We start from the raw sequence: 24,529 nt of genomic DNA on the forward strand, positions 1-24,529 counted from the left end.
CACAAGTGCATTTTCTAATAAAAAGTAGTAAAAGAGTGAAACTCAACCCTTCAGAGAGGGATAAAGAAAAAGAGGGATCCAGAAGACAACAATAAAATAATAAAAAACTAAATGGAAGAGGACGTAAGAGGAGAAGCGATGGAAAAGTGGGAGTAAGAGTAAGGAGAAGAGAAACGAGCCAAAGGAAAGATAACAAGGGCATTAGAGAATGATCATATAGGAAAAATGTCAGCTCCAGAGTATTGGCAGGGCGAGCAGCAGCAGCCGGATCCCCGAGCCAGCCTGCTGTGGCTGTGTTTGGAAGCCAAGCCCAAAATCAATACTGCTGCGGCTCTCTGGCTCTGGCTACCCGCCCCTCCCATAATGGGCCCTGCAATACCTCCACCAACAAAACCCAGGAAAGGGAAGGAGGTTTTTCTTGTGTGGCGAGTCAAGATAAATATTTTGTCTTCACAAGTTTCCCAACATAACATCTGCCATTTTGTTTTATCAATGCGTGTGGATCAGGGTGGTATGAATCAGGTCCCTGAAGGAGTCTCAGGATTGTTTCTCTGAGGTCCTTACATGACAACAGCACAGTGAGGTGAAATTTGAGACTGTAAACAGTGAGGCCATCAGCAGACAAGAAACTATACACTGGTGTTGGAACAACAGCCGTTATATGAAATCTTGTGTGGTCACTACTGTTGTGCTTATTGTCCCTTTGCTCATCTATTACTATAAATAGGTTAAAGGTCCAGTGCGTAACAATTAGGAGATCTATTGGCAGAAATGGAATATAATATTCATGGGTATGTTTTCATCAGTGTATGACCACCTGAAAATAAGAACTGTGCTTTCGTTACCTAAGAATGAGCTTTATCTACAGAATGGACTCTATCGTGTTTCTACAGTCGCCCAGAAAGGGACAAACCAAACACTGACTCTAGATCGGGCCTCTTGCATTTTTCCTGAGTTTCGTGGCAAACATAATTTCTCCTACACACTTCACAGCACGTTCTCATTCTCATACACTCTCATTCTAAGCCAGCGGTGTTCAGTTAGTTGCCACTAAATTCTACACACAAGGTACTAATGTGTCTGAAAATGGACTAGGGCTACAACTTATTATTATTATTATTATTATTATTATTATTATTATTATTATTATTATATTAAATCCTCCTTAGTGTCCTAAAAGACTGGTTGAGGGTCCACTCTCCCACAGGAAAAAGCTGACATCATTACAGTGTATGTAATTCGATCTCAGACAACCATGTCCCTCAGGCAGACATATTGTCATATTTGCTCATCTGAAATGGACCATGGCAGGTAGAATATGGTACAAGATTCCAGCAGTGATGCAGATAGGCAGGCAACAAGCCTGCTGGGAGGGAAAACATGTGGCAAGTACTGGCCTGGGAGTTAGATTTTACAAATGCCAAATCAACTATCCTGTAGAGTCAGATTTTTATGTTGGTGTTCCTCCCAGCCTATCTCATTCAATATCTCTCTCTTCCCTTTCTTTAGGCTCGGGGGATTTGAAGCTGTCAGTCAGACATCGTGCTATATCTGACAAGAAAGAAGACAAAGCAGAAGGCTTTTCGTTTATTGATGACAGTTGCCAAGATGTTGTACTTTTTCTTTGGAGGTGACAAATCGAAAGCGTAATGTGCACAAGCCAGCAATGAATCATGTACCACTAGCTTCTGTGCAGTCAGTCAGCTGCCTGTATTCACTGCGGCGAGACTGACAGCTACAATCTTCCTTTTCTAAAGAAGAATCCAAAAATGTATCAAACAGAGCTGAACAAAATGCTGGGAAAGTGATTTTCAAAATAGCTGGTTTCCTGCATTTGGAGAGCTTTTATTCTCTAAGAGAGAGGTGTGTTTTTGAAGAGACTTAAAAATTCAGGTGGAGGTTTGTTTCCCACTTCAGAGCTTCTTTTTATCTCCATCATAACACCAACTGTGAGTTACTCACCAGTCATACTCTTCACCGAACATTGGCTGTTCTTCCTCTTCCTTTTCGGGCCATTGAGCCACCTGAGAGTTAACAAAAGCGAAAGAAGAGAGAAAAAGAAAGAGACATAAGTAAAAGTGCATGTAAGTATACAACACCTTTCTATATTTGAATGCATTGCAATCCGAACTGGACTGGCCAGAGTCCAGCTGGAATTGTTCCAGCTTGTGATCAGATCTCAGTCAGGTGTGAAAGTAGTTTGTACAGTTTGGCCACATTTGAAAGAGAAAAATTTGCTCAACAAGTTGAAAGGTCAAATAATTCCACCTCTTCCTGCTATCTCAAATTGCCCAGCAAATAGCTCCAGACAAATGCTTCCTCTGCAAAGAACATAGTACATCCCACAGAGCAGTAGAGGTTCCCTTGGAGGCATGTTTGTTGACATCCATCAGAGGCCTGTGATTAGATGTCATTTTCCAGTTATTGTATCAAGGTAAAAATCAAATGTAAATATCAAATGTAAATAGGGTATATGAGGCCACATAACAATGAACTAAATAGTAAGTAAGGAATAATATGAAGAAGCAGTACAAACTTAGAAGTCATAAGCTCATGAAGAAACCAAACAGACTGAAATTCTGTATCCTTGTACCAGCAAACCATCTGGTACTCCAATTAGTTTAAAAAGAGGAGCATAGTTTGCCACTTTAATTTCTAACAGAGGAGTAATTGAGCTCTTTAGACTAACAAGTAAAGTTCAAGTTCTTTATTGCCATTTGCACAAATACAGGAAAGCAGTTGCTTGCAATGAAATTCTAAGCTCTCGGGCTCCCTTTAACGGTGCTCTTAAACTCTCTTATATGTAAAAAGAAGGAATGTGTAATGGAACAAAATCTCATTAGAGTTTAGCACATACAATAATGCATCAACTGAAATATAGGAATACAATATAACTGTAATAAAACTGTGGGAGGCAGGTGAGTAATGTTATGTATTATGTATAATGTATATAAGGAAAGGTTTAATCATAAGCACTAGTACAGTTTCCTGTGACATAGTGCTTATGACTAGGGAGCATTTGTGGCAACAAATGGTTGTACTTGGCAGAAAAAACTCCAGGGTTCTCCCACACTAAATCCCAGCAGCAGGAAAACAATTTTGTGGGGAATACAATTAATCCCCCAAAACAACTCTAATTATCAAAGAACACATGGGAAAGGCCCACAGTACTGGAGGAAGCACAAAGACAGCAACGCTCATGTGGATCAAGACAACACGCTCAACAAGCATGTGCACTCAGAAACACACCTGCAACCACGCTGACACATGTGAAAGGCATGTAAAGCACAGATGGGAACTGGCTGCTCTGAAGGGAATTCTGAAAGCGCAGATATGGAGGAGGGAGAGAATTAAGTAGAGGGGGAAAAAAAACATTTCTGAAAGGAGAGTATGGGAGAGAGTCAGTGAGTGCTCCTTGTCAGTGCTGGATGTGTTCAGAATCCCAAGAGTCGAGCTCTCAGCTCTCAGACACTCCTGATAGCCTCCAGGCCCGCTCTCACACCAGGGCCCTTTAATACCAGCTCCAGAAGAGGGAGCAGGACTCCATTAGCATCATAAGTAAAAGCGGGTCCACGCTCTCTTAAGATGCAATACACAAGCCTACAGTTACATTCACGCTGAAGGAGTTGTATTACAGTATGTCCTTTAGTATGTTCTTTATCTGCTTTTGTCTCATTAATGGGTTTTTTGGAGAATTTTCTTTCCTTGAATCAAAGGTCTATGGATAGAGGGTTATTTTGGGGTTTGGGCAATATATATTCATAAAGTACTTGAATTAGAACACTATAATATATATAAAATGCCATAAAGTACTGACCATAATGTATGGCACTTAGATCATACAATAAATCAAGTATTTCTCATTCATATGATATTAAAGGTCTTTGCCATTTTTTTTTTTTATTTCTGGGGGGCTTTTTTCCTTTATTAGATAGGACAGCTGAGGATAGACAGGAAACGGGGTAGAGAAAGGGGGGGCGACATGTCAAGATAATATCTTCATTGAAAATGTCAATTAGCAACATTGTGACAGAAAGGTTCAGTAAATTCAATCTCTTGTATCCAAACTCTCATTCCAAACTCCACTGTTCATCATTCTTCCCTCCAAAGCTCCCTGTCTGCAACAATAAATAAATAAAAATGTTTCTGTTCAAAAGTATATAAATACAAACAAGATGTGTTCACATGAAACACATATAAACCAAAATAAATGATGTGGAAAATCTCCCTCCTTAAAGAAATATTGCTTATAAATGTGCAAGGCTGTTTTATGCTGTCACACCACTCCATGTCATTTTTATTATGAACAGGTAATTACACAAGATGTGTGTGGCTGGTAGGGGTGGGTAAAAATATCGATTCATCAATGCATTGCAATATATTTTTTCCCAATTCAATATCGATTCATTAAATCCTCTGAATAGATTCAAGCCCCTGGCCAGTGGGGGTGCGGTGAGCAACACCTGTGTGTGATTTGCGTTGTACGGACGGAGGCCGCACTCGACCACACAACAACAACAACATGGCAACCGAAGCAGGTAGCAGCAGTGTTAAACCAGCCTGTGGATTCAAAGCAGACGCAACTCGACAGATCCTTCCTTTGCAAACCGCCGCCAAACTCTGCCCGCGCACAGAAGATAACGCAGTCTGTGGCCGTCTTCATATGTAAGGACCTACGACCATACAGTGTCGTGGAAAACGGGGTCTTTAAGAAGATGGTATACACACTCGAACCACGATACGCCATACCAACCCGCAAACACATGACCCTAGCTCCTTCATTTCTGTTGCATGGTGGGAAAACTCACTCTCGGTGTATTTATGCTCACTGACATCTGTGATTTTATTCTGATTTGTCACTTTAGAATATGTAATGTGGAACTGGGATGCAGTGATGGATTTTGATGGAAACGGCATCACTTTGTGATGAGACTTTTTTCTTCTCCAACATTACTTTCACTTTCATCAGGAAGCCTCTCAGTCTGTTATTTGCTTACATGTAGAGACACAACCTAATAAAGGCCTTTACCAGACTCACTCATGAAAACATATTTTGTTTCTATGGATTCTAATGAGGAGATTTTATGCAAAGTGACTTGTCTGTTCCCTCTAAATGATCAAAAGGGTCCCATAGACCATTGCAGATTGCCTAACCTCTCTTATAAGCCAGTTTGTTTTTATATTTCAAACCAGCTAACAATGTTTGGCCCCCTTGGAAACCTAACAATATAAATGCCTGTTAAGATCAGGAGTTGCTGTAATTGAGTCTAAATGCCAACTTAAACTACCCTTCATATTTTACCTTGGCCTCAATTATAGCAACGTCTTGTTCTCAGTTATGGCTCCCTTCAGCCTTTTCAGAACACATCAGATGGCTTAACAGGGCATTCAATTAAGCTATTATATTGCCTACTGAGTTACATCTTGATTTATTGTGATTGTTATTCCTGTAGCATCTTATTAGAAACTAACCCAACTTAAAAAATGTTATGTTCCTGTCACGGTGGGCTGTGGGAGGAGAATTGAGGACAACCGACAAGACAACTCTCCAGAAGCTGGAGGAGTGAGGAGGCCCACCTGTGAAGCGACACCTCACGGCATACAACAACAGCAAAAGGTTGCAATCTGAGAACCTTTTGAGCATGGCCAATGATTTTGATTCACTTTGTAGGCAAAGGTAAGTGTCAGTAAGCTGAGAAACATAATTAAAGCTGTCACAGCAGCAGGAAGACAAGGCAGGGTTTGTGTCACTCAAACGTAAGCGTCGGTCCTTGTGCCAGTCGGCTTCCACGACACAACATACAGCTGCCGGAGGCGACAACCATCTAACTGTCAGCTATGTGACAGTTCAGTCCTCCCATGTAGCATCATGTTGTGTAAAGATGGAAATAGGCAAACTGAATAAACAGATACTCTTTATTCAGGTCTCTCTCACTCCTATGACAACTTCGCCTTCTCTGCATTTTCCTCACTGAGATCTTGCATCTCAACAACAGGTCCCTCATAACCTAAGATGCCACAACCTGCCACACGCTAAGCTTTGTCTTCAGCTGAGCAGAGATTAACTAACAGCAGTGACACAATAACGGAATTATAATATAAACCAATGCTCTCTGAATAATCTCCAGCTCTAACCTTGTATTAAGATCTGATCAATCCCAAAATAGCATCAATGAAAATATTCATGGCCTTGCAGCTAAAAAAAGAGCTTAGCACTCTTGGCAGAGCCTCAGAAGTGCTTTTCATTGCTCTAAGAGCTCTCAGTGGAAAGATTTAGAGAGAAATGGTGTCAAGTGGCTCTAAGAAGCAAGCAAAAAGGAAAGAAAACAAAAACTTACTAGAGAAAATATAGTCCAGTGTGAAAGTGCCCATCTGGTTAGATATAATGCAGGAGGAAGCATCTTAAACAATAATTAACTTCTCTAACATGAAGGTTTGAAGCACTACTCTAGACAAACATCAGAACAAACAAACAAAAGGGAAATTTGATTTGGGGGCTTATGCAAATAAGCAGGCAGCCTGACCGGATTCCAAATTGTGTCACACAGCTGGTGAACGTGTGCGCAAACACAATCGTGTCGGTTGATAACGGATAAAAACGTAGCGCACGATAGAATATTTTTTGATGGAATGCAAGTTTTTGCAGGTCGGGGCATGACGCTGTGTGCTGCACAGGCACACCACAGAACGCTTTTCAGTTTCCAACTGCTAAACTCTGACTGGATACGGATTGCAACACACCTCTAAATATCCAAGGTCCCTCACACTGTGCCTCTCAGCAACCTGAGCCAACCCCACAGAAACATGCACACTGTACTTTCTCTCCAGCACACACACACACTCAGTATGAAACTTAAGTTGACGTGTTAGGAGCAACCGTTTGATTCCTATGGCCAAATGGCTATGTGGAACATGTACAAATGTTGCACAACTAAATGCACACATAGGCCTAAACAAATAAAGAATAGGAGAATCAACATAAGCCAAACAGATGACATGAAAAAGACTTACAATGCTGACCTGATGACGCAGTGGGACTGTAAAATATGCATCGCAGCAGAGGAGTACTTCTAGTTGATGTTGCAGGTGTACTTGCTGCTACACAGCCCTCATGCATGGACTTGGTCTGTCTGTGTTTCTCACTCTCTTACACCCTGATGTCTCTGCCAGTTGTGCTATCTTTAGCCTGCTGACCCACTCGAATGCATTCTGCCTCTCCCTCCCTCCCTCTTCTCCAATCTGTGGGACTTTCTTGCTCTGCTGGTAGTACCACCCAGCCTACCCTGATTGGAGGACAGCCAGTGTCTCCACCTGTGGCTTTGACATTGTCTGCGGGGTGTGTCAAACAGGTAATTGCTGGGCTGTCAGCTAACTGAGCACACTTGATGACTTGAAGACGGTGCAGGTTTCATAAACGCTCCAGCAATACGCTATTAAGAGATAATAGACCAGATCATTTGCCCTAAGTTGGCACACAATACGTTTCCTCAACAAATCCCATAAAAATATCGAAACCAACATGTGTTTAACCTTTTTTTATATTCTTTTATTTTTATATTTAGTGAGACATAGCAAAACAGAAGGGCAAAACACACATTATAACATACATACAATACAATAAAAATATAATAAAAAGGGTTTTCCTGGTAGAGGTGGTTAGCGGTGTCCCAGGTCCACAAATATATACTTTCATTTTAAAAAAAGGGCCCAGTCATTTCCCGCTACAGCTGGTCCACATCAAAAACAGCCATGCCGGTGTATTTAATATCAAACTTTACTCAAAGAGTTACTTGATTGGGGACAATATTCCGATGTGACTGAATACACGTGTGTTGGACTGAATCAAAATAATGCGGTGTGTGTTCATGGTAATGAAGGAACGTGTCACTCAGAGTGACTCACTGATGTGTTTTTAGTATGTTTTTGCACAACAATGGGGCTCTGGTGCAGAAGAATACTGTAAGATTTATCAGGCTTTGATACACACACAATATTATACTTGTTAGCTGGGTCGATTAGTAGGTCAAGTTGGTTTTGGTCTTTTAATGGGAATTGTTGAAAAATATGGAATATTGCTAGCCTTATCCCTTGAAGGCAAGTTCACTGAGGTAAGTGAGAAAACATGTTTATTGTTTTCTGGCTGAACTGACCCTTTAGGTCATTAATGGAAGACTAAGAAGCACCTGCTTTGAAACTCTTCCTCCTTAGACAATACAAAGACACTCAGAGAGAGAATTATATCCATAACAGCATCTGAATGAGGCCCCCTGTCCTATGTTTACTGGGCCACAGTAGCCTATTGTTTAACATGCATGGTACAGGCCTATAGCTGGGTCTGTCCCGTCCTATACATCCAGTGCTAATGGACACTTTGTTCCCTCATGTGTCCCGCCACTGTCTAAATTACAGGCTGAGCTACAAGGGGATATCGCATGCCACTAAGTGAAAGCAAGACAACTCCCTCTGTCCAAATACCCAAGTACACAGCAACCCACACATGACCAATAATAAACATGGAGCAAAATCCGCAAATATATACAGCTTGGTACATCCTGTACAACAGAATTTAAAAATAGGACTGTATAGACTAAATTACTACATTAAGTCTGCATTTAGCTGCATTTGTTTCACATTCCCAATGCAAATCTTGTGTGCGTTTTGCTATAAATTGCATTCTATTCTATAACTGGACAACCATTAAAAGGTTTGTTTTTGTTGTCTTAGAAAGAGTCCTTTTTATCTATAAAGGGAGAGGGTCGGGGGAGAAATCAGCTTTAATTTGTTTGACAGTTTTCAGTTAATGTTGCCACAGCGGTTAGGACTGCCGTTGAGATTCCTGCAGGAGAACACTGAAATTGGCAGCGTTTCGGTCAATTACTCTGATTAGGTGACTGACACTGACACACATACAAAATCCTGCCAGTAATCGGCTGTTCTCTCTCACATTAGTGGAAATTGTTGATTTTTAGGCTCAACAGGTTTAACCAGAGGTACACTTTCATGTTAACTAAGGTTGCAGTGATCTGAGGTGAGGTGAAGATGAGGTTAAAGGATCAAAATGTATGAAAATAATCACCAGTTCCATCTCCAACAATGGACAACAATTCATGTTATGGGTTTATGTATGCACTTAACACATACTGTGCAGACACACCCATACACTAAACAATACACTTTCATCAACTTACAGAAATACCGGTATGTACAGTAACTCCCATTCTATTCAACCTGAAGGCATTCGTTGAGTATATAAATACCTAACAGACAAAAAAACTGTTATGTAACAAGTCATAAAATCCATAGCAAGAGTGCTATTAACAAGGAGTCAAACTCAGGCATGACAGGACATCCTGTCATCACGTCCAGGGGAAGGAAAAGCTGAATCTTGTTTACTACAAACATAATGCACTGTAGCATGGCAGGGGAAAGAATCTGATCAACACCGAGACAAGGGCTGTGGTAATCTGTAAGGAAGGAAACACAGCGAGGCCTGACCGACTTTTATGTCACTGGAGAACAAAGTAATGTTACATTTTAGATACATATGTGGCTTGGAAAAATATATTTTCTCCCAGTGTGTCGAGATGCAAATTATTAGATAGTTCTGTCCCTCTACATGTGTGAATTTATGTATGGTAGATTTATCTTTCCTCTCTCTGGGTGCACAAACAAATTTGAGTCTGTTCCCTGATACAGATACTCAGAGTGATTATCACCCATCTCACGCTTTTTACAGCTGAGTGAAACAGCTCATACCTGTGGTGAAAGAAATTCCAATGAGCACTGATATCATGTCTAACATGGTAAAAAAAAAAGGAAAGTGGGAGCAACAGAGAAATAATGTAAAAATGCTACTAAATCAGTAGAATCACTTATTGTCACTGAGTTTATCTGTATAGTCCTGAAAGAAAAGCTGCTCCGGTCTCACAGTTGCTTGACTGGAGGGTCTCAGATCAGTGGTTGAAAACAGGCCTCCTGAACAACAAAGATTCATGGATGCAGAAACAATGAAACACTATGGCGCAAGTCTTTGGCTCTGTTAATGCAACACATTGCAAGCGACCTTGCATCAGCTGTGGTGACATGCCAGTAGAAGTGAGGCAAGCTGCAACTAAATATCAACATCTGAACTAAATCCAGCATAGCATAAAGAATGTATGCATCCTAATGAGCTATCAAGCCTAAATATGAAGCAAATTCACACAAGATAGCATCAACCTTTCTGGTTTTAGCAGCTAAAAAAAATCAAAAAGGAAGTGATTGCGCTAAATGAAATGCAATATGTTAAATATATAACATTATTTTAATGTTTGATTGTCAAAGAATCTTTCACATTTATGTTTAAAACAAATGAAAATGTGTTGAGTGCATATCTCCGATCCATAGGTACAGGTGTTCCACTCTTTGTCTGCATGTTGGTAACCATAGCATCACTTCAAAAAGCCCGACCAGTTCCAAACAACAGGATGGCAACATGCAGAAGGGAGGGACAGAGATTTAATCTACTGTCATGCCGAACACCCCACTGATGATCTACTCTAAGTAGCAACTGCTCCAGTCTGAAGCCCAGAGAGCTTTCTTCCTTGTGCTTTTAATTATCCGTGAGGTGCAAAGCGCTGCAGCCAGCACTTTGTGCAGGTGTTGCAACACAAGCAGAGATGTACAGAATGCTTACACCTCCGAACATGTCAAATGAAAGAGGAACGCTTGTGCACTGGCTCCTACATCCATGACCACGCCAACTGCCCCTGACCCAGTGCAGCAGAGCTGTTAATCTCCTGACAGGTGTCCATGTGCTGAGGAATCTATCCAGGCTCTGCTGGCTTGACTTTCTTAACACAAGTTTGTAATGTGCCACATGGAGACACAAGGGTGGGGAATCGGATGCTGCATTCTAGGCAGCAAGCTAGTCCTTCCACATGGTCATAATAACATACACTCATATTGCTGTTATCGCATATAAGTTTAATTGTAGGGACATTTTAAAAAAGATTTTAGAGTGGAAAAGTTCAGGAAGGTTCTGGAGATCAGGAGTCATTCAAACACATGACATTAATAACCTATGGGTAGTGCTGCCTTCACGTGCTCTTCTTATCCTCTTACTTCTTCACCTGACAGTGCTAAATACTATATGTCATAAACTGAAGTGCTTTGTTTTTTTAACTAAATAATCAGACAATAAATCTGCTCAAATGTTTCTCTTTTGACTGCATGATTGTCCATAATGCAAACACTTGTTATTTTAAAAATTGTATTAGCAAAAAGGAAATTTGTTTCAGTAATGTAAATATACGTTTGGCAAAAATGCTGCCTGCAGTGTTACTTCCTCACATACAAAATGAAAACATAATCTGATTAAACAGAAGCTTCTGTGAATTTCCTACACTTATTTTCTGAAGACACAAACACCCGACCTGTATTTATACTTCAAAACACATGGTGTGGTGGTGACAAGTCATCAGCATTACAACTTCACGTGTTCCCAGACAGAGAGGTTAACCTAATAATTTATCTTTGAAGGAAATAAGGTCCCCTAAAATTATCACAGAATTTTGTAAATGAACTGAATTCCTGTCTCAAAACCAAAGCAGATTGATATTGACTGATAACCTTTTCCTTTACCCAGAGGCCTGTTCCACACAGAGGCCCCCTTCCTCCAGCAACAGCACTATGAGAGAGGCTCCATTCCACTAATATTATGTTTTCATTAATGAGAAGGGGCTTAAACAGTGCTGTGTTTGTTTGTGTTCGGGCCGGTCTGACTGGCTCTGCTTCTCAAGAAATGAAGGGGGTGGAGCGTCGGGGGTCAGATGTAGCTATAGGCCCAGTTCTCTGAAAACAATTCAGACGAGAGGAAGAGAGTGGCGGGGAGGAAAAAGAGGCCACGTTGTTTAGCTTGTCTGGAAAAAAAAAGTCCCAGAGACTTAAAAACAGAGAGCACAATGAGAAAGATTTAGACGATAAAAGAGAGACGGGAAAATAAAGATTCCCTTTTGGTTGTCCTCAAAAAACCTCATCCATACATAACATTACACATCAAAAACAGCCATGCCGGCTTCACTTCGGGGATATTTTTACATCAGGAAAGACAATGTAAAGGAGGAGCTGATAAAAGGCTTTTGAAATTGAAGCAGTGGAGGATTGGATTGCCTCTAAGAGGGAAAAACTATATCCAACTCACCGTTTCTCTTCTCCCTCTGATGGGCTAGGGTCCTGCTCCTCGGGAACGTGTTCCATTCACCTTAATTCCATCCAGCAGCCAATCATGAGAGACTGAGGCAAGCCCCACCCTCGGATGCACACTTGTCATTCGCCGGTCGGGAGGGGTCAGTCAGTGAAACATGGTCCCGTCCCTGGGGCTTCTGGAGGAAGTGGGGTCTCCAGAAGGAGTCGCCCCCCTTCGAGGCTGCTGTGACACTGCAGGATATGGAAGGTTGTTGGAGGTCCTGTTGGTGTAAATCTGCAGGCACTAGGGCCGGGGCTGGCGGTGGATGTCAGTCTCAAGGGCACGGAGGGTGGAGTGGGATCCAGCCTGGAAGAGAACAAAAGGACACAGTTAGATTACACTGTCTCTACAGACGAAACCATTCGTTTATCAGCAGAAAATTCAAGATTATGTCGATTTTTCATTGGTGACTGGTTCTGACTTTTCAAATGTGAATATTCCCTTGTTTTCTTGGTCCGCTATGATAGTAAACTGAATATCAGTTGGGACTGTTGGCCGGACAAAACAAGATATTTGCACTGAGAAGGCACTCGTTGCCGCCCTAGCTGTCTCTATCATAAAAAAGTCATGCTATCACTTCCTTTCATTTTTGGAAAGAATTTATCTAGGTCTTGTCAACAAAACGCCTCATGAGAGTCTTAGAAATATATCTTAAAGATTTATGCATTCTCTCAAAGGGTTTTAGGGATGAAGCTGGCAAGCTATTCATCAATTCAATTCAATTCAGTTTGATTTGTATAGCGCCAATTCATAACAAAAGTTATCTCATGACACTTAATAGAGCAGGTCTAGCTGTACTCCTTATAAATTATTTACAGAGACCCAACAGTTCCCACCATGAGCAAGCACTTGGCGATGGCGGCAAGGGAAAACTCCCCTTCAAGATGCAGAAACCTCGGACAGACCCCAGCTCTAGGTGGGTGGCCGTCAGCCTCGACCAGTTGGGGTTAGAGATAAGATACAGAGAGCGCTAGCTGGAACTGAGACCCCAAGAACCCAATCTCAATGAATCTGAATAGCACCTCCAAAGTTGAGACCCCAACCCGATCCGACACCCAAATTGTTGTTTCATCCTTTACTGCAATGCACTGGATACACACTGTTTATCTGATTATAACACACGACATGCATGGATGCAGACAACTGCCGCAGCAAGAGAGAAAAAGAGAAATTCCTCCGAGTCACACACCAAGTTAAGACTGCATACGGTCGCCTGGAGGTCAGAGGGGAAATTCTGTCACCTTCAACTGCTGCTGCTTCAACTGGATAGTTCTTGGAAAACTGTTTACGGAATGTCACCTCTTATGTAGGGTTAAGTAGCTTTAAGATGAGCGTCTGAATCTGCATGAAAGACTGTGTTTGTGTGTGTGTGCAAGTACTCAGAGGGTCTTGATCCATTAGCCCCTGCCTCCCTCCTCTGTTGTCCAAGGAAGCCTTTATTCTTCCCTCCGCTAATCCCTGACTCAATGCCTTTCTAATCCGGAACACTGGGATATAGGGCATGAGAATGTCCTTAGACGTGACTGATATTATTATTGCTTTAACTGCTAATAGAGAGATTATAGGCCATATTCAAAACAGGTTTTGTCACATAAATACATGTTATTTTGGAATCGTCATATAGCAGAAGGCAACTGATTCACATCCCAAAACCTTCAGAGTGATTATGGTGGCATCTCATATTATACAAGATTGCCAGGTGCTGGTGACATGATGATTTTGAAATAAGTGTGTAGTTTTGATTATGAATTTCTTGCTTTAGTAATTTGGTTTCGGTTTTCTATGTTTAATAACATTATGAATCTCTGTGTTCTAAATCATAATCTTTATTTATCACAAAAAATAAGGACTGTTGGTGGGACAAAACAAGCAAATTAAAGATTAGTCTCTGGGATGTAATGAGAATTCATTTATTTTTGTGCTGTTTTCTGACATTATATACATATATATATATATTTATATATAGACTAACCAATTAATAAAAAAATAATCAACGGGTTAATTGATAATTAAAATAACTTAGTAGCAGCACTGAAATAAAATATACTTTATTGACTAATAGACCATGACACTGTTTGACGCAAAGTGGTCCTTTTAATTCATAAAACAAACTGCATTCAAATCAGTGACTTCAATGCACTAACACATCTTTTTATTAGTTGAATTTATGAATAAATGCTGGAACCTTCTGTTTGACTGAATCTACAAGTGTAAAAACATGCTGACTTAAGGTGTAAGGTTTATGAAGTGCTGCAACCTTCACAATGTCAAAACGCTTTTAATAAGCTTATAAAGGGCATAACATTTTTATTTATGACTCATGAAGAGGTAAGGATAAGACACACAGCAAAAGAACAGCACGGATGAGGCTGAAGTTTTCTGCTTTATGAGTAGGGCTCTCGTTCGTTGCTGCACGTTGTAACATTACCATCTCAGACATCATAAACATCCATCTCTGCAACCATATACCCATTTATTATGAAAAGAACGTTAATAAAGAACCTTATTCCTCCTAACAAAACACGGTTTCTCTAGCATGCACTACACACTAATCACAATCACAAACAAGCTGCTTCCAGTGAATCACACACACACACACACATTCATTGTTATGGAAAAAGGCCGGGGCAGAGTTTACTGCCACTCTGAACCTAGCAGGGCCAATTTTGGTGCCATGGTGAAGAGGAAAGTAATGACGTAAAGCCCGAGGTTCATCACTAAGTGTGCTTTATCAACAGCTTTCTCTATATTACATCGACTGTTGCTACAAGTGGCGCTAGCCTCAGTGCTGTTGTTTGTGTTTGTAGCACAAACAGCTGGTTGTTTATCTCACTGGGACAGATGAGAAAAGGGCCCATTGTTTGATTAGCAACTGTAATTAATTCTATGTAGCAGCAAACAAATGAAGAAATGTCATACCTCATTTGAAGAAACATGGGACTATTAGTGGGAAAAACAACCTTTCCCTTGTTATTTTAACACCCGCTGAGTCATCAGCAGCTCTCGCACACTCACGGTTGGTTTCCAGACTGTCAAAATTCACACAGCACACCAGAAAAGAACAAAAGTAGTCTTACAAATCTCTGTTAGAACCCCCTCCCCTCTCTGCCATAGTTGCCCTCTGAATTACGCTGTCCTTGTATGTACTCGTTCGCCCTTGCTCCCACCCAGGATGTTATGCTCATATTAATATCCGCTTTATCCAAGGTCGGGGCATGAAAATACAGTTTGTCAAGTGGTCTGGGACAGTGAGCATGAGAGAGATAAGGGGGGGAAAGTGAGAAACAAAGAAGGAAAGAAAGTAAGAAAGAAAGAAAGCGAGATAAAGTGAGATTGAGATCATACGTACAGTACTTTCTGCTGGGGCACATGGAGGTAAAGTTGATGAAAGGTAAAAGAAAGAGCTGATTTAAGTGTCTGTTGGAATGAAGACAAAATAAACTCACTTATCAGAGCTAGAAGACGAATAACAGGAAGAGAACGGGGTGTGTCAAAAAGCAGATTTAGGGCGTTCAGCTGGATTTGTGCACAAATGTACATATATAGATAAAATGTCTGGGATTTTACACTTGCAGATTTATTATACAACCATCTATGGTCTGTGCACACCGATGAGCAGTAAAATGGGAATATCCAACTCAATGCTATGAGTGTGTCAGGAAACAAAGAAGTTTAGTAAGTAATAACATGTGATTCCTTAATTTTAAATAGGTGAGAACATGTTCTTGGGTAACCTTCCTCTGGAGGCTAATACACTCCACCTAAAATAAGTTTCCTAAACGTGGGATAGAGAGGGATGACATGCAACAAAGGCCCCCCGCTGGATTCAATAGACCCATTTCACAGCAGGCATTTTGACTTGTCAAGCAGGAAAAGCACAGGTGGAATTAACAACATTAATGATGGCTGCATTCCATTTAGGTGAGCCAGTTCCAGGCCTTGTGCATGCTCAATCACTGACATGGCTTACTGGGACACTTAATGGAATGGAGCTATTGTTAATGTTAATATTTACACCTGAGCTTTTCATGCTTTGACAAGTCAAAATGTCTGTAAGTGAAAATGGGTCTATATAAGGACATCCTGGCGTGCAGATATACAGTACGAGCCTTAAACCACTCGACCACCATTAAGCCCCCAAAATCCATCTTTTGGGTATGAGACACTAGTGTGACTAATGCTTGAAAGGTGCTCTACAAAGTTTTTAATTTCCTCATTGGCAGAAAACATCAGCTATGGTCAACAACGCAAAAAAAAGGCATGCCCTGTTGGCGAAGGGATTAAGATTTAATGGTTTTGTGTCGGGCCAGAGACTTCTGGGTCGTTTTGTCCAAAAAAAGTCTTACAATGTCCCAAAATACCATAAAAATGTCAAACTTCATTCAGTGTCCATCTCGACACTCAATACAGCAGCACCAGTCACCATAGCTAATCACTCTCACACCGTATAGTGTGTAGTATGTATGTGCATATAAACAGAGACTATTAAAGGTCATATTTAAGTAAAGCACCTTGGAACTTGTAGGATTTGCTTTTAGTTTATATAATCTTGAACAAACACACATATATATGGGTATGGAAAGAGAGGACTATAGGCATGTATAGTTCAGATTAATAGCACAGATTCCGTATTTCTGATGCATAAGACATCTGAAAAGTGTCACATTCAAAAAGATGCACTGAGCGTAGATCAAATTTGTGATTTGCAATCAAATGTTGACTTGAAAAGTATGACAGTTTCTGTGATCATTCCAACACGAGTTCAGAGGTCTTTGTAGTGAGCACTCACATGCACGCACACGCACACACACACACACACACACACACTGCAACTCAGCCACATGCACCTTGATTCTCTTCCCTTCCAAGACAGCTTCCAAATTTTAATTGAGCCGATAAAAACTGGCATTTTCCCTGAAGCAGGGTTCACCTTTAATTGCATGCTCTGAAATACAGCCTTTAAAATGCATCAAAAGAATAACTAGTGAATGCATGTTGATGCCTGGAGAAGCTTTGAATTAATTCAACATGAGTTGCTCTCTTTCTCCTCTGTTCCAGGCCAAAGAGATCCATGTCCCTGTGTTCTTCAGAAAGTGAGGAGAAAAAAAAGGTGAATGAATGTATAAAGCAGGCAAGTGTGAAATGTAGTTCTACAGCGGGAAGAAATCTTTAAGTTCAAGGATGTTGTGTTTTGAGAAAAAAAAAATCAATTCAAAGTATTATCAAAGAAAAGGGGCACTGAAACAATATTTAGGAACTGAGATCAGTATTTAGGAACTCATGAGAGTGGAAACACTTTGATAAGTTGTCAGCTATCGTACTGACACCATTTGCAGCAAGAGCATGGAGAAGGAAGAGCACCTAGGAGGGGCAGTTTTTCATATTTGTAGCCTTGGATGCGTGCTGCATAATTGATCCAAGGTTTGGAAGGAGGTGTTTGAAAACCCTCGTGCAGTAGTGCCTTCCCCTTCCAACAGTTCAAGAATCAAGGACAAGGTAAGTCCAGACACCTTAAGTTTCTACCCCCATACACACATATCGTACACACACATCCAACAAATACACACAAAAAAGGCATCAACATGGCCTTCACACGACTCGACATCTTATTGGGATAACCCTTTTTATGCTATCAGTACATATTGAGATACTGCATTAGCTGACTGCAAGGTTGCCATTTAATCCCCAGAGCAGCAACACAAATCCTTCCTCATTGCCACCACTGAGGTGCCCTTGAGCATGGCCCTTAGACCAAACCTGCTACAGTGGAGCTGCTCAGCAGCCAGAAGATGAGACTCTTGTACTGGGCAGCTTCGATGTTAGAATGTGTCATATTGGATTAATGTCTGATACCAACTTCTAAATTCACATCAACGTCCCAAATTATGTTAGCCAAAGTCTGTTGTTAAAGGTAATTAAACCCAAATTTTATGAGCATAGTGTTATATTGTCTATATAGTATTTTTCCCCTCACACATACACATACTATACAACCATCAATGGCACGGAACATGGACACCTTTTCCATCTCTACCCTCCATTGTGTATGACATGAATGCGACGGTTAGAGCAATTTCCATAACAACTGAACTATTAGCTCACCCTGACAATTCTGTTGCGTTTGTGTGACAACACACCTGTCCAAGTCAATGTTATCTAGATGTTGGGATCTACAGTAATGTGTTTGGTTATAAAATCCTGATCGTTTATCTGCAGTTTCTCAGCTATAAAACCAGTTCATCAAGAGATGGAAATGATAAGAGACGAAGAGTGACACAGTCGCCAAACCTGTCAACAGGTGTGTAGCTGACTTCCCAAAAAGTCTAAAAAGCAAAATACACAAAACATAAAGACTTCTCTTCTCTTCTATTTATAAATTGCTTTTGGTGCATTGACAGAACATGAAAAACACTTTGGAGACAGGCATGAGGCATTTTGACTTCATCTCCTTTTCCCCCTCTGAATGTCTCCTTTAAAATATCTGCCCATTTAAATGTCACAGTGACACACCAAGTTGGAAAAAAATACAGTCACTACTTTTGACTGAGAATCTGTATTTTGATTCAGAGCTCTTTGACCAATCATTTGAATCATCAACTTTAAGGGGGCAGCCTATTCCAAAAGGTACTACATGCTTCTTGCAGCTGCTGGCATGTTCTGGCATGCAGCAGATCACATGTCAGCTTAGATGTGTTCACTTTTTTACTACACTGAAACAGACTTTCAAGCTTTTTATTCCATTTTAATACAGCAAGAATGAACCTAAATAAACCACATAACAGCTCAAAACCATACCTTTAGATGTCTACGTCTTTCCCCATGAATGCAGGTATAATGTAACCTCGGCACTGGTGCAGTAGAAGATGAAGGTGCATACATGCTCGGCTCCAGTGGGCAAAGTTCAGCCCTTAAGCTCCAGAGGAGAACCCTTGTTAAAATTCACACCATGACAGCAGACGTGGGGTCAGTGCTCCCAACTCCCAAGGGTGGCCTGAGCAATTAGTGGTTAAGTAATGGAACAGGGCCGGGCCAAGTTGTTGATGGGGCGAACGCAGTCTGATCATGGAAGAACCGGAGGTGGAAAGGAGGGACGTGGGTGTTAGTACCCCAGGGTCGCAAGCAGTCAAAGGCAAAGAGATCATGTTTCATGCTATGTCTCTGCTCGCCCCCTCGCCAGGCTAATTACTGTCAGGGGAATATTAATAGGTGCTAATAGGTCAAAGCAAAGTGACCTAATACTATCTGTATGGACGTTTTTCAAAATGTGACCTTGTAAGTATGCACAAACACAGACGTCTGCATACACAAAAATGTTCATGTTCAACTTACATGTGTATACACAAGTGGCGATTTGGGGTTTCGTGCTTGTCAAGTAAAGAACAGAAATACAAACTACTTAGAAACTTCATACATCCGTTTATTTATTATGGTGAGAGCAACACCTGACTCAGCAGCACGCTAGGCTTGACAAGGGAAGCTGCTCAAGAAAAATGCCAAGACATGAATCTCTGGTTTCAAACTGTTTGAACTTTAACCTACTTCGACACTGAGCTTTCGAGCTGTGATCAGCAGCACTCAGTTTGTCTCATGTATCCCCAAATTTAGATGTTGAACAACCAAACAATAGTTCCTTAAAATTCTGACGTGTTTCTTTTCCTTGTGAAGAGCAGGGTGTTTGTTACTGCAACACATTTTCTCAAAGAGCCCCCATTGCACTGTGTATCTATAAGCCTTTATATAGTATACACACTAAATCCCTCAGTGTTGCCTTGCTCAAAATGGGAACACTGTGTCCTACCTGATTCTGCTGGTAACAGTATGTTTCTTTTTCTGTATGTACTGTATGTGTGCATATATATATGTCTGCACCAGCCAAGGACACATACAGGGCAGACAAGACCCCATGGCACGATACTGCAATTTAAAGTTTTTGTCACCAATGCGGTTTATTATTTTTTCTTTCACCAACAATCGCTCTGCCTTATCTGTTCCTTTCACCTATTTTCTTTCCTCATCTCATTTATCTTTCTTTCAACCCTGTTTTTTAACTGTTTGTGTCACCACTTCTCCGACTGGCTTCATCTCGCTCTTTGACACTTTGGTTGTCTTAGTGTCACTTTCAAAACCAATGATAACGACGATATGGGTTGTAAAACAAAACCCCTGGGAAAGATCTGTGAGATCTCTGTAACCTTTGCTCCCCGATTAACATCATGCCAAAATTGCTTGTGCTACATCAACACTGCAAATATGCAACGTTTACTGAACGAGCCTACCGGGCGAAGAGCCCCTGAAGTGACTGCTAATAATTCTTGTTAAAAATCAATCAAACAGCTACGAAAAGATGCCAAAAAATACAAAGAAATGCAAAATGACCACACAGAGACACAAAACGACTGTAAAGAGAAAATGACTTCAATCACGTTTTACGTCTCTTGCTCCTACGTAGGAGGGTTTGGGGACATCTCAAGTGTCTGTCCTGTCTCAGAGGCAGCCAGAGACGAAGAAGTTAAAACAGGAAAGCAAGTACAGAAGATTCTGAAGAAAACCAGTTGGATATGTAAAGATGAGTTGGTTGACATACAAACAGGCAGCCTGGAACTCTTTTTAAACCTTTATTTATGCAGAAGAGACTGAATGACATTCACACCCAGTAGTTACCCAGTAACACCACAGCTTTCTGACACCAGCCAATGAGCAGAACCACAGAGTTAGGAGTTAGCTGCCTTGCTCATCACTATTAGCTGATTAAGGGGAAGGCCAGTGGCACAGCTGGGCAGAGCTGGCTGGCGCCTGGCACTGGGAGCGATGAGCAGTCGAAGACATAAATCTACACATGACATCTGCATACTTGCAGGGCACAACTAACTCACTAATGATGCTGCCAGCCTCCTTCTTCCTCCTGGCATTACAACATTGCTTGGTCTTAACGTTTTATTGTCCCATTACAACAGACAACATGTAAATGTTAACAAGTAACATCATGAGAGGCTGAGATAAATACAACAGATGTTTTGTGAGCCCCATTTGTGTCTTTTTTCTGTTTTGTCTCGATTTCATCTTCCTTTGTTCACCCTTTAAGGCTGCATGTCTATATGCAGGCTGCGTATAGACAATACAAGGTTGAAACTAATTATATTATTTGTCAATTAAAACTTTAAAATGTCAAACTGATAGAAAATGTCCATCACAAATCCCAGAGCCCAAGGTGACATCTTCAAATTGCTTCTTTTGTTCAACCAACTCTCCAAAAGCCAAATATATTTAGTTGACACTGACATACATTAAGAAGAGCAGAATAATTTTACATTTCAGTAGCTGCAACCAACATTTATTAGGTATTTTTACATAATAAATACTGAAACCATTAAGCAGTAATCAAAATTGCTGTCAGTAAATTATATTTGTACTTGATGTCACTTTACCGTTTTACCAACCAGTAGCACAGCTAACACTATGACATGCAGTCGTTATGAATAAACATTTTTTGTATTAAAATGCAAAATGCATCTGAGGTCAGTACAATATACTACAGATTGATCAGATGGTGATGTTCTACAGTCTTTTACAACTGTTATTTATGGATTTTAAAAACAAACCTACTGAAGTCAGTAGCAGCAATTTCCCTGTGCATTAATGGTGATATAAAACAAAAAGTACGCTGATTTATTTTTAAAGGCTTATATAAGGACAGAAAAACTGGGCTGAAGGCAGTGGGAATAATAATACCCATGGATATCCTGTGACTGGTCTGTGTAATTGTTGAGACTAAACATAAAATGGTACATTTTGTCAGCAGGGGCTAAATGAGGCAATGTATACTTTTACAAGCCCTACGTACATAGAGAAAGATAAACCGACATGTGTCTGCTTATAAGCGATGTGAGCCAAGGCCAAAGATTAACGTACATCTATAGATAATGTTAACATATTAACTTTTAATCTACTAGACAGTGGGCAAAAAGAGGGGGAAAAAAGAAAAACAATCTGCTCTTTCTCTCTCTACCTCTCTCATCCCTCCTCTTCCCACCCTCCTTTGGCAAGGACAAGCTAAGGTGCTGCCAAGAATGTGACTGCATTTGGGAAAACAAATCCAGCTCACTTCTCTTTTTTTCACTTCTTCTCTTTTCCTCCACTGGCAATTTTGCTTCTTTTTTTTCTTAAGGTGGGTCCGTGAATGCTGCAGAGCCCGAGACCTCCAAAGACTGAAGTTGGGGCTTTTTTCTTGACAGATCCGACTACCTTCAGATGTCTGCGCTTTGTTCAGGTCCATATGTATTTTTCAACCTCTGCTAACCCTGCACTCTTTCCAAACCAAACCAAACACACATTCAGCTGTTCCCCTCTGCCTTGCATTTCCTCGCCAGCCCACCTTAAGAAAAACTGCGCTCTTTGTGAAACTGTTGGAGGCTGTATGCATGTGTGCTTTCCCGATTGTTTTCCCGGAGATGTCCACTTCCCCACACTTGTTCATTTCCTCACAGCTAATGAAAGTGTCTAATTGTAACAAGACAACACGTGAAGAGAGATTTTATTATTATTATTATTATATTGCTTTGGAAAATAAAAAGTTACAGGGTCTCTAATAAGGAGGAGTCTGTACAGTTTCAATATGAAGACAGCCCCCAATGACACAAGCTGTCATTACATTACATCAACCTCTTCAACAATACTGGCTATTTAAAAAAAAAATGAAAAGGAAGCAACACCTATAATAATACGTGCAGGATCCATGTGAGAAAGTGTTGATTTAAGCTGAAGATTGAACTGGTTTAAAGGTCAGAGAGTTTCCTATGTTGCATTGGTGATTGAATCCCTGTGTGGGTACAAATGTTTGGAGGCAGCAGTCATGCCAAATTTCACTCTAAGAAAGAAGGAAAGGTGTGAGTGTGTGTCAGCATGTACAGGTGGTATAATTAGATGGGCTAGCAGAGTAGGGAATTCCATTTTCAGTGTGTGTGTGTGTATATGTGGGTGTGGGTCAGTGTATAATTGCGTGCGTATCCAACAATGGGCAGATTGAGCTGGCAGTGCTAACAGAGCAGGCAAGAGGAAAGTTGTGTGTGTGTGTGTGTGTGTGTGTGTGGTGTGTCTGGGCCCTGAGCCTAACCTGCAGCAACCACGCAACCACGCACACACACACACACACACACACACACACACACACACACAGGCTGTGATGTGCATGGGTAACTTCGTCTAACTGTGCCAGCAATATGGGCAATTGCTCTGCTCTGCCCTCCCTCGCTTCATCCCTCACTTCATCCCTCTGCTGCACCCATACAGGTGCTGTTGCCATGCCAACAGCCCGGGGAGAGGTCTCCTTTTCCAGGATTAGAGATGGAGCAACAGGAAAACCCCCCAAAAGGTCACAGCAGGGACAGGTCAGAAATATATGAAAAACTGACATGTTTCCTACAGAATGAGTGACAAAGATACATGTTGGGGGGGTTTAACATACACGTATTATGTTTTGGAAACAGCTATCAAGATGTCTCTCAATGAACAAAGTAGCATTTTTAATAAAGAGAAAACCTTAGGACTTTGAGAAGATTCAGCAAAATAACCCCCCTGTTTCTGTATCTGTTTGAAAAAAGTAATATATGTGCATAAATATTAGCGTTGTATTTTAACGCATTTCATCTGACTTTTTCATATTTGATATTTTCCTCACATATTTCCTTTTCTCTTATGTTTTCTTTATTTTACGCTTCATATTCAACAGAATAAATACATCAGGTCACTAGCTGTTGCGATGTATTAGTACACAAGAGCATTGATTTTTAAATGTGTTGAACATTGTTTGTTTCACATAAAAGAACATCCAGGAGCAGATTCACGGATTCCCATCTCCCAAAGAGGTAGTGAAACCACAGCAATTGTTTTCATGTGTGTGCACGTGCATATAGTGTTGCATTATACAAGCCTGGCAGAGTATTGTTTCTGTGTGTGTGTGTGTGTGTGTGTGTGTGTGTTTGTCTGTTTCTTGGAGTTTACAAACAGGGCTAAGATCCAGGCACCAGCCTTAGCTCAAATAAAAACAAACCAGGCATATAAACAAGGGCACAAATAAAATTATATAAATAAATATGTGCAAATGTATCAGGCAAAATAGCAAAGCCTCAACAAATTGAGACGGGTTTATGTTTGAGGGGGAGCCAGTCTGAGCTCCATGGGGAGAGAAAGATGCAGCCCACAGCTCGTCTGGTTTCTGCACTGAAGCCTGTCTGTGTGCTTCGGTCTCAAGGTCTGTATTACTTGTTGATTGTAGACTTCAGCCAGGAAAAATCTACGAAATTGTGG

The 24,529-nt window shown here is 40.8% G+C and overlaps 1 protein-coding gene across 1 annotated transcript in view; it reads right to left on the reverse strand.

Annotated features, from left to right (window-relative positions):
• The window catches only part of LOC127373613 (thyroid hormone receptor alpha-B-like), a 116,803-nt gene that overhangs the window by 30,312 nt on the left and 61,962 nt on the right, over window positions 1-24,529 (reverse strand). Inside the window, 2 exon segments of the mRNA XM_051418244.1 lie at window positions 1,963-2,024; window positions 12,182-12,532. Of these exon segments, the coding sequence (XP_051274204.1) occupies window positions 1,963-2,024; window positions 12,182-12,237 (118 nt within the window). The 5' untranslated portion in view covers window positions 12,238-12,532.

This window comes from Dicentrarchus labrax, unplaced genomic scaffold, assembly GCF_905237075.1.
Source record: "Dicentrarchus labrax unplaced genomic scaffold, dlabrax2021, whole genome shotgun sequence".
Taxonomy (NCBI): domain Eukaryota; kingdom Metazoa; phylum Chordata; class Actinopteri; family Moronidae; genus Dicentrarchus; species Dicentrarchus labrax.